Source organism: Oncorhynchus nerka, linkage group LG9b (assembly GCF_034236695.1).
Source record: "Oncorhynchus nerka isolate Pitt River linkage group LG9b, Oner_Uvic_2.0, whole genome shotgun sequence".
Lineage (NCBI taxonomy): Eukaryota > Metazoa > Chordata > Actinopteri > Salmoniformes > Salmonidae > Oncorhynchus > Oncorhynchus nerka.
In genome coordinates, this window is record NC_088424.1 from 29,335,848 (window position 1) to 29,352,677 (window position 16,830).

Below are 16,830 nucleotides of genomic sequence, written 5' to 3' on the forward strand. Positions count from 1 at the left end.
TGTCTCTAATAAGTCTGTATTCCATGTGTATTCCATGTGGTCACAATGGTCTGTTTGCCAGATCCATAGGTCACGTTAATAGACTCTCTTCGCAGTGTTCTTTCGAGTTTAGCACCCAACACTTCCTTCAATAATAGAACAGGTGCATGTCCATAATACCCACATTGTTTTTCACATCAAAACCCAGACAAATCAAAATGTGTCGAAGGAATGTTTTCTACTATGGCATAATCATTTAAAGAGGATAGAAAATAGTATTACAAACAGTGCACCAGCACCGGTTCCACGCATAAGTGACATAGACGGTCTCAATGGACTCTATTGAGAGTAAGAATAGTAGAATACACCAGGTGTAACTTCAGAATTTGTTTGTGCATCAGCAGTTTTTCTCTTGTTAAGTCTGTCACTGACAGTCACTCAATTAGCCATGTTTGCGAACAACTTTTAGATTGGTAGTTAGTCTAGCCAGCTATCTAAACCTGCAGTAATCATGGCTAAATACTGACCGGGCACACAGGGCACGTGCCTAGGGGCCCTGACCTCCAGGGGCCCCCATAGATTTTTTTGGTCATTCTCACTCAGATATCATATTAACATGGCATAAGAAATTACAAAATGTGTTGTATTGCAGGAAATGTGAATTAAAACTGCAAATATTCCGCTCAAGCCCATGTCAAAATCGGTAGAAATTCAGGAAATTTGCTCTAAAACTGCTAAATAATTTTCTCTGCCCCATGGCATAATGAGTAGAATTGAATGAAATGTTATAATATTGCAGTTTTCTCTCCCCATTGCAAAATGTAGAGAATAGCAGAACACTTGCTTTAAAACTACAACATTTTCTCTATGGCCCATGGCAAAATGTGGAGAATTGAAATTTTCTCAAGAGGGGGCCACTAAAATGTTTTTCCGCAAGGTGGGGGCCCCCCAACAAAACCTGCTTAGGGCCCCCAAAAGGCTAGAGCTAGCCCTGCATTGCACATTGTTTTTTGTCCATAAAATAAAATCTAATAAAATCTATTGCAATAACATGCCACTCAGGCTGCAGCTCGTGAAATCCTGTGGTTTGAAAACAGTGACAGGACAGTGAAATACAGCTGTGATCTTTTGATAGATATTTTCTTTGGCAACCACTTTATTATAAAGGACCTCAGCAAAGTGTCACTGATGTCACAATGTCACATTTTATACACCCATTGAAGATACAAATCTCATTAGGTGTCAGAACTCAGTTTCTCTTGAGTAGGGGTTTGTGGCACTTTTCCTACTGAATGAGTTACAAACTCATCAGAAATTAATTATAATACCTAGAATTACACCTTGAACCACAAGTTATTCAAAAAAGCCTTTGATCCCAGAGAAGATATTATTTGGTACAAGTCACAAGTCTCTTCAAACCCCCTCACGCCATATTCAACAGAACAACATAGGGTTATCGGTGCAGTGCATCTCTAAAACAGACAATTGGACACAACAATCCCAACAACACTGAATTCTGAATTCAATCGACTTCCCTTGTAAAGTAGCTGTGAGTAGATATATAAGGTGATATGTAAATTCATCTGCTCTTATGACTAGAGCAATTCATTTATAATAATTGTACTGAATTGATTAGTGTGCCATTTAAATCTGATAGGAATCATCTATCATAGGCTCTTGAGTGGTGCAGCGGTCTAAGGCACTGCATCTCAGTGCTATGGTTCAATCCCTGGTTCAATCTCGGGCTGTATCACAACCGGCCATGATCAAGAGTCCTATAGGGCGGCGCACAATTGACCCAGCCCTGTCCGGATTAGGGCAGGGTTTGGCCAGGGTAGGCCGTCAATGTAAATAAGATTTTTTACGTAACTGACTTGCCTAGTTAAATAAAGGTTCAAAAAAATATTATAATAACCATACTAGTAACACCATCTCAAATGAATCCAAATTGATTGCTAAAAATGTTTAACCCCATATTCTTTTGATTATTTCATGCTTTTCAAACCCTTTTCGGAGGGATTGATCATTATATCAATATATGATTATACTTCCATTCACCAGAACCACTCAAATCTGCCTCACTTCAACCACATGATACAAACAGGTCTCCCAATGTCAGTGGAAGAAATGTCTGAACTAAATAAAGGACAACTTCATTCTGCAGCAAGCAAATACAGTATAATAACTTGGGGTGGAAATTTGGAACACTATTTTTACCAACAATCGAGCTTCAAGTGGCCGAGAACAATTATTGAGAGATGGCTGAAATGAAAAGAAATGTATGTTTCTGAACCAGTTTTGGGTTTGTGTCCTCAGACATGGGCTCAGCTGTTTTGGGGCTCAGTAAGATGAAGGTTGACTGGCTGGCTGCTTACTGTATATCTGAGAGCCAAACAAAGGGCTTTGACAGATGCTGTCCGTTGCATCACTGTTGCTGCTCTCTGTTGTTGGTGACGTGTTCACTGGTCCCTCCCCTAAATGAGAAGTCCTATGAGGCCTGAGTAAAGGTTCAGAGCCTCCTCTCCCACACTAGATGGGTTTTGGGGTGGAAGCCCTCGGCCAACTGTAACCCCAGGCTTCCAAACGTTAGTTTCCTCCCAAGTGCAGCGGGTGGCATACCATAGCATACCGTAGTGTACCATAGCATACCGTAGTGTACCATAGCATACCGTAGTGTACCATAGCATACCGTAGTGTACCATAGCATACCGTAGTGTACTGTAGCTTAACGTAGCGTACTGTAGCATACCATATGTACAGTAGCGTACATAGCAAACCTCCCAATCTCATTACCGATCAAGTCTTCATGATGGAATGGACGAATCACCTCCCTGCATGTGGCTGTAGTGACCTCATTTCAACGACTGTCACTTCCTGGTTCATCTCTGTCTTATGTCTCTTCATAACTACCATCACTATAGAATATCAGCACATAATGTTATCCTTTCCAGCTAACACATTAAACACTCATTATCCAGTCTTTGTCTTCATAAAAGCTGTTGTGTATATGGTGCAACCAATATTATTGTGCAGTTATGTTTAGTTTGTTTTGTTGTTTTTGGACTTTGCATTTGAATGTTGTATATTGCTGGGATAATCTACATCTGGCTAATGCCTTCTGTTAGCCAATCGTTGTGTTTAATGTGGTTCTATTACCCTCCCAGAGTAAAGTCCTAGGAGACATTAACCAGATTCAGAGGATCCCAGGAGTATGCAACATTCAAATGCAAAGCACAAAAACAACAAAACAAATAAACATACTGTAACTGCAAAATAATATTGGTTGCACCATATTCAACAGCTTGTATGAAGACAAAGACTGGATAATGAGTGTTTAATGTTTAATGTCTAGAGGGCCTGTTATTTTCTCTGGGGTTTTATTTCCTACATGGATAATGTTTATGAGAGGCTGTAGCCTGGCAATCAAGTTCCATAAAGAATGAATCAAGTATTCCATTTCAAGTCACTTCATGACTTACTGGCACTCTGTATCTGTCACACTCAGTCTTCCAATGCATGCAGACGCAAGAGACGGTCAAGGGTAGATTTGGGGAAAATGATTGAGAAGTTCGGAAAATCTCTAAGCCACACCAAGGTCTTTTTCAGTTATCTGTTATGTCCAATGGGCTATGTGCTTCTCTGAATGTTGGTACATACACAAATACAGTTGAAGTGGGAAGTTTACATACACCTTAGCCAAATACATTTAAACTCAGTTTTTCACAATTCCTGACATTTAATCCTAGTAGAATTCCCTGTCTTAGGCCAGTTAGGATCACCACTTTATTGTGTAATGTCAGAATAATAGTAGAGAGAATGATTTATTTCAGCTTTTATTTCTTTCATCACATTCCCAGTGGGTCAGAAGTTTACATACACTCAATTAGTATCGGGTAGCATTGCCTTCAAGTTGTTTAGCTTGGGTCAAACGTTTCGTGTAGCCTTCCACAAGCTTTCCACAATAAGTTGAGTGAATTTTGGCCCATTCCTCCTGACAGAGCTCAGAGTCAGGTTTGTAGGCCTCCTTGCTCGCACACGCCTTTTCAGTTTTGCCCACAAATGTTCTATTTGATTGAAGTCAGGGCTTTGTGATGGCCACTCCAATACCCTGACTTTGTTGTCCTTAAGCCATTTGCCACAACTTTGGAAGTAAGCTTGGGGTCATTGTCCATTTGGAAGATCCATTTGCGACCAAGTTTTAACTTCCTGACTGATGTCTTGAGATGTTGCTTCAATATATCCACATCATTGTCCTTCCTCGTGATGCCATCTATTTTGTGACGTGAACCAGTCCGTCCTGCAGCAAAGCACCCCCACAGCATGACGCTGCCAACCCCGTGCTTCACGGTTGAGATGGTGTTCTTTAGCTTGCAAAGCCTCCCCCTTTAACCTCCAAACATAAAGATGGTTGTTATGGCCAAACAGTTCTATTTTTGTTTCATCAGACCACATGACATTTCTCCAAAAAGTACGATCTTTGTCTCCAACAAGTTTTAATGACTCCAACCTAAGTGTATGTAAACTTTCAGGACTAGACCTGACCTGCATCACTGATTTTCTGCATGGTGTCTGCTTGTTGCTTTCTGTGAGCTGTGTTTATCAGTTACACCGTTGTCTGTGTGGAATATTCTTATAGATGTGAACAGAAGCCAGAAAACATGTCTTTATTTAATTATGTTCCCTTATTAAATGTTCAATACATATGTTTGTTTTTTTGTCTGCTTGTGTGCACTTTTATTTTGGATTTCCTGCTGGGCTTGACTAGATGTTGTTGAAAGTGGCCAACATACTGAGGGGAAATCTATGCTCTGTTCTGTCGCAGCTTCAGTACCTCCCTCCCCCATGGGGAGACTGCAAGTCCACTCCCATCGACTCTGAGTTCTTCTCCACGTACAGCATCACAGCCTGCCGCATCGACTGCGAGACACGCTACCTGGTGGAGAACTGTAACTGCAGGATGGTCCACATGCCTGGTACTCACACACATCTTGGCTTGACCGTCACATAGTTCCTCAATGGAATATGATTAATAATGTTTTCTGTGTTGTTGTTGTTATTCATAGGAATATGTAGTTATGTTAACATTACATTTTTGTTTTGCCCCTCTCTCTCTCTCTCTCTCTCTCTCTCTCTCTCTCTCCCGCTCTCTCTCTCTCTCTCTCTCTGACGTGTTGAATAGGGACCTCAACAGTATGCACACCAGAGCAGTACAAAGACTGTGCAGACCCAGCTTTAGGTAAGGCAGAAACAATGGTAATGTAATAAGGATTAGGAATATGAACCAGTTATCACTGATCAGTAGATACACCAAACAATATTTTAGTTTGAGATATGAGTACGAAAGCGTTTATACAATACAGCATTTTGAAATAAGGAACTGCTGAGCAGCAAAGTTGTTTTTGCAGCTTCTTTTCAATTGTACTACCTTTTATCATGGGGCCTGTAGTGAATTGGGCCCAGGACTCCCATTCTATTGTCATCCCCCACAGACTTCTTGGTAGAGAAAGACAACGACTACTGTGTGTGTGAGACACCCTGCAGCATGACACGCTATGGCAAAGAGCTGTCCATGGTGAAAATACCCAGTAAAGCCTCTGCCAAATATCTGGCCAAGAAATTCAACAAAACTGAACAGTACATCGGGTAAGTATCTGGATAGTTACAGTGAGTTAACAACTTCAAATTGATTTAGTCTCAAATAGCCGCCTGTCCCTTTTAATAGTCGGCAATGGTACACATTTCAGCAAATAAATGACTGTTTCAAATAAACGCTGGGTCTAAATTAATTGTTTCCAATTTTACCATGAATTGTTTACTAGGTTTAACGTGAGATTTGTTGCATTAAATAATTAAGTAATGACTCTGAAAAAATATGGCAATCATCTGTTTTTATTGCCATTAAGAAATTGACAGCCATTGGCTGCTAACAGCTGAGAACTGCTAGCTAGCTGGCTAGCATAAAAACAGCTAACAACTTCGGGAGTACGGACCCCCAGAAATCATGCTCCAGTTGCGGATTACGCTCTAGTGGCAAAAGTAAGAACTGACGAAAATGCACAGTCAAAGAGGAGAATAATTATTCTGTCAAGGAAGTTTTATTTTATTTTAAAAGAGGTATACTTAAAGAGAAGACATGTAACACAATGCTTAAATGATAACATATTAGTGCAGGAAATAAACAAATGTATTAAAATACTGGAAGTGGACTTAAACAATGAACTACAGTTGAAGTCGAAAGGCTACATACACTTAGGTTGGAGTCATTAAAACTCGTTTTTCAACCACTCCACAAACTATAGTTTTGGCAAGTCGGTTAGGACATCTACTTTGTGCATGACACAGGTCATTTTTCCAACAATTGTTTACAGACAGATTATTTCACTTGTAATTCACTGTATCACAATTCCAGTGGGTCAGGAGTTTATATGCACTAAGTTGACTGTGTTTTCAATCAGCTTGGAAAATTTCAGAAAATGATATCATGGCTTTAGAAGCTTCTGATAGGCTAATTGACATGATTTGAGTCAATTGGAGGTGTACCTGTGGATGTATTTCAAGGCCTACCTTCAAACTCAGTGCCTCTTTGCTTGACATCATGGGAAAATCAAAACAAATCAGCCAAGACCTAAGATGAAAAATTGTAAACCTCCACAAGTCTGGTTAATCCTTGGGAGCAATTTCCAAACGCCTGAAGGTACCACGTTCATCCGTACAAACGATAGTACGTAAGTATAAACACCATGGGACCACACAGCCATCATACCGCTCAGGAAGGAGACGTGTTCTGTCTCCTAGAGATGAACGTACTTTAGTGTGAAAAGTGCAAATCAATCCCAGAACAACAGCAATGGACCTTGTGAAAATGCTGGAGGAAACAGTAAAACAAGTCCTATATCGACATAACCTGATAGGCCGCTCAGCAAGGAAGAAGCCACTGCTCCAAAACTGCCATAACAAAGACAGACTACGATTTGCAACTGCACATGGGGACAAATATCGTACTTTTTGGAGAAATGCCCTGTGGTCTGATAGAACAAAAATAGAACTGTTTGGCCATAATGACCATCGTTATGTTTGGAGGAAAATGGCGAGGCTTGCAAGCCGAAGAACAATATCCCAAACGTGAAGCACGGGGTTGGCAGCATCATGTTGTGGGGGTGCTTTGCTGCAGGAGGGACTGGTTCACTTCACAAAATAGATTGCATCATGAGGAGGGGAAATTATGTGGATATATTGAAGCAACATCTCAAGACATCAGTCAGGAAGTTAAAGCTTGGTCGCAAATGGGTCTTCCAAATGGACAATGACCCCAAGCAAACTTCCAAAGTTGTGGCAAAATGGCTTAAGGACAACAAAGTCAGGGTATTGGAGTGGCCATCACAAAGCCCTGACCTCAGTCCTATAGAAAATGTGTGGGCAGAGCTGAAAAAGCATGTGTGAGCAAGGAGGCCTACAAACCTGACTCAGTTACACCAGCTCTGTCAGGAGGAATGGGCCAAAATTCACTCAACTTATTGTGGAAAGCTTGTGGAAGGCTACTAAACACATTTGACCCAATTTAAACAATTTGAAGGCAATGCTACCAAATACTAATTGAGTGTATGTAAACTTCTGAGCCACTGGGAATGTGATGAAATAAATAAAAGCTGAAAGAAATCATTCTCTCTACTATTATTCTGACATTTCGCATTCTTAAAATAAAGTGGTGATCCTAACTGACCTAAGACAGGGATTTTTTACGAGGATTAAATGTCAGGAATTGTGAAAAACTGAGTTTAAATGTATTTAGTGTATGTTAACTTCCGACTCCAACTGTATGCAAATGAGCAAAAGCTGTGTACATTAAGGAAACAGAAGTCTCTATCTATTAAGCGCTTGTTGTGTTCAGTGATTTAAGCAAATAATCACCCTGGCTATTAATTGAAGTTTTACGGTAAGTGACGTAACGATCAGAGGTTTGCATTTTGATTAAAAGAAATCATAATAAAAGTATGATATTGGTCTCCACCGTTCACCTTTATTGTAAATTAATGCAAAATGTCTCAGAATTAGTCAATTAAATCAATCAATTGTATCTCTAAGATAGATGTACGTTATAAAGTAACACCTTTTCAATGTATTTGTTTTTGTCTCTAGAGAAAACTTACTAGTCCTGGACATCTTCTTTGAGGCATTGAATTATGAGAAGATTGAACAGAAGAAGGCGTATGAAATTGCAGGGTTACTTGGTGAGCGATTGTTTCAAGTTTTCCCATCAGGTTCATGATCTGTTTTTACGACTGAGAGGAAACGCACTAGGCCTGAACATCACATCCTCAGCAAGCACTACACGTTGTCCCATTGTGTGATCATGCCTGCTGGTCTAAACTCCTTTTGAGACTATTTTCTTTGAACCTGTAAGACTCGGTCGAATGCATTATTAGAATGTACTTGAAAAGAGCACTCAGTCAGGAGAGGCAGATGAAAAGCAAAGTCTGGATGGACAGTTTCTGGTCTGAGTCTGAAAGCTCTCCTCATCTTGCTGAGAGACAGAGCTTAAGTTAATGTTTCAGGAATCGTTTTGTGCACTATGTTTTTAATTATTTTTATTTCACCTTTATTTAACCAGGTAGGCCAGTTGAGAACAAGTTCTCATTTACATCTGCGACCTGGCCAAGATAAAGCAAAGCAGTGCGACACAAACAACAACACAGAGTTACACATGGAATAAACAAACATACAGTCAATAACACAATATAAAAAATCTATATATAGTGTGTGCAAATGATGTAAGATTAGAGAGGTTAGGCAATAAATAGGCCGTAGTGGCAAAGTAATTACAATTTAGCAATTAAACACTGGAGTGATAGATGTGCAGAAGATGAATGTGCAAGTGGGGTGCAAAGGAGCCAAAAAAATGTTTTTAAATAACAATATGGGGATGAGGTAGTTGGATGGGCTATTTAAAGATGGGCTATGTACAGGTGCAATGATCTGTGAGCTGCTCTGACAGCTGATGCTTAAAGTTAGTGCGGGAGATATGAGTCTCCAGCTTCAGTGATTTTTGTAATTCGTTCCAGTCATTGGCAGCAGAGAACTGGAAGGAAATGCTGCCAAAGGAGGAATAGGTTTTGGGGGTGACCAGTGAAATATACCTGCTGGAGCGCGTGCAAGGGTGGGTTCTGCTATCGTGACCAGTGAACTGAGATAAGGCGGGGCTTTACCTAGCAAAGACTTATAGATGACCTGGAGCCAGTAGGTTTGGCGATGAATATGAAGCGAGGGCCAGCCAACGAGAGCATACAGGTCGCAGTGGTGGGTAGTATATGGGGCTTTGGTGATAAAACAGGTGGTACTGTGATAGACTGCATCCAATTTTCTGAGTAGAGTGTTGGAGGCTATTTTGTAAATGACATCGCCGAAGTCAAGGATCGGTAGGATGGTCAGTTCTACGAGGGTATGTTTGACAGCATGAGTGAAGGATGCTTTGTTGCTGAATAGGAAGCCGCTTCTAGATTTAATTTTGGATTGGAGATGCTTAATGTGAGTCTGGAAGAAGAGTTTACACTCTAACCAGACACCTAGGTATTTGTAATTGTCCACATATCAGAACCGTCCAGAGTAGTGATGCTGGACGGGCGGGCAGGTGCGAACAGCGATCGGTTGAAGAGGATGCATTTAGTTTCACTTGCATTTAAGAGCATTTGGAGGCCAAGGAAGGAGAGTTGTATGGCATTGAAGCTCGTCTGGAGATTAGTTTACACAGTGTCCAAAGAAGGGCCAGAAGTATACAGAATGGTGTCGTCTGCATAGAGGTGAATTAGAGAATCACCAGCAGCAAGAGCGACATCATTGATATATACAGAGAAAAGAGTCGGCCCAAGAATTGAACTCTGTGGTACCCCCGTAGAGACTGCCAGAGGTCCGGACAACAGGCCCTTCGATTTGATAAGAATACAGTGATTGACAGAGTCGAAAGCCTTGGCCAGGTCGATGAATACAGCTGCACAGTATTGTCTTTTATCGATGGCGGTTATGATATCGTTTAGGACCTTGAGCGTGGCTGAGGTGCACCCATGACCAGCTCGGAAACCAGATTGCATAGAGGCGAAGGTACAGTGGGATTCGAAATGGTCGGTGATCTGTTTGTTAACTTGGCTTTCGAAGACCTTAGAAAGGCAGGATAGGATAGATATAGGTCTGTAACATTTTGAGTCTAGAGTGTCTCCCCCTTTGAAGAGGGGGATGACCGCAGCAGCTTCCCAATCTTTGGGGATGTCAGACGATACGAAAGAGAGGTTGAAAGACAGGGTCCAGATTGTCTAGCCCAGCTGATTTGTAGGGGTCCAGATTTTGCAACTCTTTCAGAACATCAGTTATCTGGATTTGTGTGAATGAGAAATGGGGAGGTTTGGGCAAGTTGTTGTGGGGGGTGCAGGGCTGTTTACCGGGGTAGGGGTAGACAGGCTCAATTATCGTGGATTTATTGGTGGTGACAGTGTTTCCTAGCCTCAGTGCAGTGGGCAGCTGGGAGGAGGGGCTCTTATTCTCCATTGATTTTACATTGCCCCAGATCTTTTTGCAGCTTGTGCTACAGGATGAAAAATTATATTTGAAAAAGCTAGCCTTAGCTTTCCTAACTGCATGTGTATATTGGTTCCTAATTTCCCTGAAAAGTTGCATATCACAGGGGCTATTCGACGCTAATGCAGTTCACCACAGAATGTTTTTGTGCTGGTCAAGGGGAGTCAGGTATGGAGTGAAACAAGGGCTATATCTGTTCCTGGTTCAAAATGTTTTGAATGGGGCATGCTTATTTAAGATGGTGAGGAAAGCACTTTTAAAGAATAACCAGGCATCCTCTACTGAAGGAATGAGGTCAATATCCTTCCAGGATACCCGGGCCAGGTCAATTAGAAAGGCCTGCGCGCTGAAGTGTTTTAGGGAGTGTTTGATAGTGATGATGGGTTATTATCTGTCTGACTGTGGGATTGCCTGTTTATGTCTTTTCATCTGTCATCCTCTTTTCAGGTGACATTGGTGGGCAGATGGGTCTGTTCATTGGAGCCAGTGTTTTAACGATATTGGAAATATTTGACTACTTATATGAGGTAAAGTGGAGGCATTCACATTTGTTTAATCACTTAAAAGTATTCTCAAGTAGTAGAGTTGGGGTTATATGTTGAAAGTACACAATTCATTCATGATGATGAAGTTTTTAAATGTAATCAAAAATACGAGAAACCCTTGTCCTAATGATGTTGTCTGTCTATATGGTTTTAAGTGTTTTCAACTGTTTGCACTGTCTGGTTTGTTGTGATGTTAACTAGATACTCTTGTATTTAGGTATTTAAGGATAAAGTTTTGGGTTACTTCATGCGCAAGAAACGACCGCAGCGTTGTCCAAGCGACAATCTGGTAATTTGAGTCTCCCACAATGCACTGGTTTGTAGTTCTGCACTGCACTACAAACAAAGTAAAGCACTGTAATGTGTCAGAATCTCAAGCCTTTTTCATGACCAATCAATGACAGATGTGGAACGCAAATCAAAGTGAGCACTTTTGCTTTAGTTATATACAGTGCCTTCAGAAAGTATTCATACCCCTTGACTTATTCCATATTTTGTTGTGTTATAGCCTGAATTCAAAATGGACTAAATAGATTTTTCTCATCCATATACACACAATACCCGATAATGACAAAGTGAATTTTTTTGTTGTTGAAATTTTAGCACATTGATTGAAAATGAAATACAGAATTATCTCATTTACATACAGTACCAGTCAACATTTTGGGCACACCTACTCATTCAAGGGTTTTAAAAATGTATTATGTGACTTGTTAAGCAAAATTTTACTCCTGAACTTATTTGGGCTTACCATAACAAAGGGGTTGAATACTTATTGACTGAAGACATTTCAGGTTTTCATTTTGTTTTCATTTGTAAAAATGTCTAAAAACATAATTCTACTTTGACATTGTGTGTTGTGTGTAGAACAGTGACAATAACATCTAAATGTAATCCATTTCAAATTTAGGCTGTAAAACAAAAAAATGTGGAACAACTCAAGGGATGTGAATAGTTTCTGAAGGCACTGTATATACCCAAAGTCTGGTTCCAAGGTAGTGAAAAAGCCCTGGGTTTCTGTTTCTGCATGAGCTATCTGCATGCACAGTTGCTTCAGTCTTGGAGTTTTTCCAGTAAACTGATGTGGTGGAAAAGGGTAGATACAGATGTCCTGGCTCCACTACTGAGATAACTGCAGCTGCATGTGCCAAGGAGGTATGTCTCCTACTGATATTTTTGTAAAACCTATAAACCAAATAATACATTAAAAAAACTCTAAGACTGAATGAACAGGAAGTCTTTAAAATACACTTCTGTTGTTACTTGGCTTTCAGCTCTTTTTGCATTAAGTGTAAAATAGAATGTCCAGTTGGATACAGCCTACAGATTTGGACATGTTGACACTTGGATACAGTTTGACTTACAGTATCCTACAAAAAGCAGTTTAAAGGGTCTATTGTAATTTAAACAGTCAAAAGGTATATAGTAATTTAAACAGTCGAAAAGGCAAGAGATGTTTGACAATTAATATCATAGATATGGTTCTGTATTTTTATTTGTTTGTTCAAATGGAAATAACAGGTTTATTCAGAGCATTCTACGTGACAAAGAGGAGAGAGAAGTAAACCATTTCAACTGGATGTACCCTATGAGAGATCCGCTCCAGGCATAGAATAGTTTCTTTAGTATCACATTGTGTCAGCACTATCACTCTCAGCTTGATACTGGCAGAACCCATCATATCTGAACAGCTAAATCTGGACACATGGAGAGAAACCCTTCTCCCAAACCTGTTTTCATGCCTGTTGACTTAACTGCTTCTTAGTGAATCAACAATACTATGCATGCCAGTCTCTCTTGGCTAAGAGTTAAGGAAATACACTTCATCACTTATTGCTTTAATAAGAAACATGAATGTGTTGGAAATTCAATTTTCTTTGCATAGTCAACTTACACACAGCACTGATACACACACTTACCCCACCAGAACCCACCACGGGTCTTTTCACAGTCCCCAGGTCCAGTACAAATTCAAGGAAACATCCAGTATTATACAGAGCCATGATTGCATGGAACTCCCTTCCATCTCATATAGCGCAAATTAACATCAAACCTGGTTTAAAATATATATATAAAGAAACACCTCACGGCACAAAGCCTCTCCCCCGTGTGACCTACTTGTGTGTATGTACTGACATGTATGTGTAACTGATAGATGCCCACACACACTACATGTTAATGTTTTTAAATATATATAAATTGTAAAGTATGTTGTCTGTAATGTCTTTTTCGTTGTGTGTCAGAGCCCAGTAAGACTAGCTGTCGCCACTGGTGTCGGCTAATGGGGATCCTAGATAAAATCAAAACAGAGTAGAGTAGAAAAAAGACCTTTGTGGCATCCCAACAGTTTTTCCTCAGGCTTCAGCATTATAGATGCTTTTCATCAGCAGGAACCAACAATGTTATGTAACATACCCTGACTAGAGGCACATACTGCAACATGAAACAAGGACATGGAGCTTTAGGTGGATGTAATGCTGTTTTACTATAACATTGTTTCTCCACCCATGTCATGTAATCATCCATTATTGGAGGCTTTCTTTGCATTGAAACATAATGATAAGCCATCTTCAATAGCTTTTACTGTCATGTTCCCCAATCCTCTTCTCCTTTACTTCCAACTCCATTCACCTCCTCTCCTCTCCAACCACCCAATGAATCAACCTAGATGAGATCAGGACATGTGCTATATGAAAACAGTCAAATAAGAAATGCACATTAATGTTAAACATAGTGGTATGATAGTTCTAAGACTACTGACTACATAGTACATTAGATGGCATGCAAGACGAATGGCGCCAATAGCAAACCTTTCATATAAAGATACAGTATATTAGTGATTTCTATTTCAATGAATGTCTACCATTTTTTTAAATTACGAAAAACATACATGGGCAGAGACTAAGAATGGTCTCTTGCTTTCTCAAATGTCTCTGATTTTGAGACTTTCATTAAAATTAAATGGCTGAATGGAGGTAGCTCTCTGTGACATTTATGTATTGGTGTGCAGCATTCTTCTCTGTAACTAATCAATTACACAGGGCTGTAGCCTAGCCATTGTGCACAGACAGACTTGCTTGGTGGGGCCACTTGTTTACTTACTTATCAGCTCTGCATTGTATTTTAATTTAATTTCAGTCACCCTCATCTTTCTTTTCATCATGTCTATTCCAGGAGTTTCCAGAGAACCCAACCAGCCCTGGTGTCACGCCTAATCATGCCCCCAGGTAGCAAACCCCATTGATAATAGCTCCTCCCACCCATACTGTCCTTCCTTTTCAGACATTCTGGGAACCATTTCATACATCATTTCCATTCTGGTTAATGAGATGTTGGTTCACCTGAAGCTGGTTTGGTGGGTGATTTTGTAGAGATGTTGGTTCAGCTGAAGCTGGTTTGGTGGGTGATTTTGTAGAGATGTTGGTTCACCTGAAGCTGGTTTGTTGGGTGATTTTGTAGAGATGTTGGTTCACCTGAAGCTGGTTTGGTGGGTGATTTTGTAGAGATGTTGGTTCACCTAAAGCTGGTTTGGTGGGTGATTTTGTAGAGATGTTGGTTCACCTGAAGCTGGTTTGGTGGGTGATTTTGTAGAGATGTTGGTTCACCTGAAGCTGGTTTGTTGGGTGATTTTGTAGAGATGTTGGTTCACCTAAAGCTGGTTTGGTGGGTGATTTTGTAGAGATGTTGGTTCACCTGAAGCTGGTTTGGTGGGTGATTTTGCAGAGATGTAAAACATACTAGTAGTGATCACTTTATACATTTGTTTTTCCAACATTGCGTTAGGTCAATCTTCCTAAATACAATACAATGTATTTTCTGTGGAGTCTATTCTGAAATCAATGACTCTTAATGCCGTAAATAGGTTTGCTGTGTGGATTATTCATTCTGAGATTATTATCGGTTTATTATAAACAATGAATTGTTTGGATTCTCCATCTGTTAAGACAATTTGGGACTCTGCTATGAGAAAATTAGCTTCTTTCTTATTGTTTTCACTGAATAATAAAGATGCTTTCCTTCCCTTAGGATAAAATGCAGTTTCCTGAGAAAAATATAAATGTCTATACATACATCATTTGTTGTAGATGGAACAACAAAAGCTGATCCGCAGGGGATCATCTACATATTGCTTTCCTTCAGCACCAAGGTCCATTTAAGGGGACCATTTTACTGGAATCTGTGTCCAATAACATCACTAGATGCATTCCTTTGTGATGCTATCACAGGTCTGCATGCAATGCAGTTTGCATCAAATTAAATGGTTCTTTGTCTGCTGAAATAGCTATCTACATCTACAGTATGGCTAATGCTTCTTTTGAACCCACATATCAGCAATATATTAACTGAAACAGCCGCAGTTGCACTAAACGTATGCAGACATCATGTGGATGTCGATGAACATGTGGGAATCAAGATACTAACATAGAGACAAGGACTAAAAAACTGTTTTGTTTTCTCTTTCCCTTCTTCATCCATACCATACCCCTCTTCTCTTTCTTCTCTCTACCCATACCCTGAAACATAACTGACCTACTTTAAATGTCCCCTACACTACCAATTTAATGTTCACCCATTTGTATTGTATTATTTTGTCAATGTATGTACTATGCTTTCAACCCTCTCCCTCTGTCTGATGTATCAACGATGGTTAACGTCATGTTATCTACATCTATTCTGTTTCCACTTGGTTCTGGTTATGTTCAATTGTCCCACTTTTTTCCTATTTATGTCACATCCCCTCCTATTTTTACTGTGACCTGTGTGCCTCTCGATCTCCTCTTCTCCTCCCTCCCTCATCACCCCTCCCTTAATACGGTTGAACTCCTCTTCCCTCCCTCCCTTCCCTTGTCTTACAGAGCACCTGTGACACCCTCCGGAGTCACTCGGACAGTCTCGGATTCACGCCGAACATGTTACCTCGTCACCCGACTCTAGGCAACTTTGAGGAGTTTGCTTGTTGACGACATAAAGCAGGGTGGGGGGGAAGGGGGGGGGCACGTGGGATATTCGGGGTTTGACAGAAAACTGTGAAATAACATGTATTATTACAAACATGGTTAGTGTAGAGTAGTAGGATCTAGCGATTGCCTGATTAGAAATAGAACACTATCATAAGAAGAAAACCATTTCCAAAGCAGAACTCAGGTGACGGACATATCAAGGCGTCGACGACACTATTTATTTGATGTTCCATTCATGTTGCATTCTATTAAACAGGGTGACATTAGTGTGTTTGAATTGGTTTTAATCAGCCTAGTAATGTATAAGACTAGTAATGTATAAGACTAGTAATGTATAAGACTAGTAATGTAGATGGAAAGGACTTCAGAGTGGTCTCAGTTCATGTCGACTTATTTAAACCATTGTAATATACTCAACAAAAATATAAACGCAACATGCAGCAATTTCAAAGATTTTCCTGAGTTACAGTTCATAGGAAATATATGAATTAGGCCCTAATCTATGGATATCACATGACTGGGAATACAGATATGCACTTGTTGGTCACAGATACCTTTAAAAAAAAAGTTAGGGTGTGGATTAGGAAACCAGTCAAATGGTGTGACCACCATTTGCCTCATGCAGCGCTAAAAATTTCCTCCGCGTAGAGTTGATCAGGCTGTTAATTGTGGCCTGTGGAATGTTGTCCCACTCCCCTTTAATGGCTGTGTGAAGTTGGTGGGAACTGGAACGCGCTGTCGTACACGTTGATCCCAAACATCCCAAACATACTCAATGGGTA

At 40.2% G+C, this 16,830-nt stretch overlaps 1 protein-coding gene across 1 annotated transcript in view; it reads left to right on the forward strand.

Annotated features, from left to right (window-relative positions):
- The window catches only part of LOC115114559 (acid-sensing ion channel 1C-like), a 52,665-nt gene extending 36,608 nt beyond the window's left edge, over window positions 1–16,057 (forward strand). Inside the window, exons 4-11 of the mRNA XM_029642914.2 lie at window positions 4,802–4,952; window positions 5,159–5,215; window positions 5,469–5,622; window positions 8,116–8,207; window positions 10,990–11,069; window positions 11,305–11,376; window positions 14,262–14,314; window positions 15,944–16,057. Of these exons, the coding sequence (XP_029498774.1) occupies window positions 4,802–4,952; window positions 5,159–5,215; window positions 5,469–5,622; window positions 8,116–8,207; window positions 10,990–11,069; window positions 11,305–11,376; window positions 14,262–14,314; window positions 15,944–16,022 (738 nt within the window). The 3' untranslated portion in view covers window positions 16,023–16,057. The remainder of the gene's footprint in view (window positions 1–4,801; window positions 4,953–5,158; window positions 5,216–5,468; window positions 5,623–8,115; window positions 8,208–10,989; window positions 11,070–11,304; window positions 11,377–14,261; window positions 14,315–15,943) is intronic.
- Window positions 16,058–16,830: the final 773 nt, after the last annotated feature.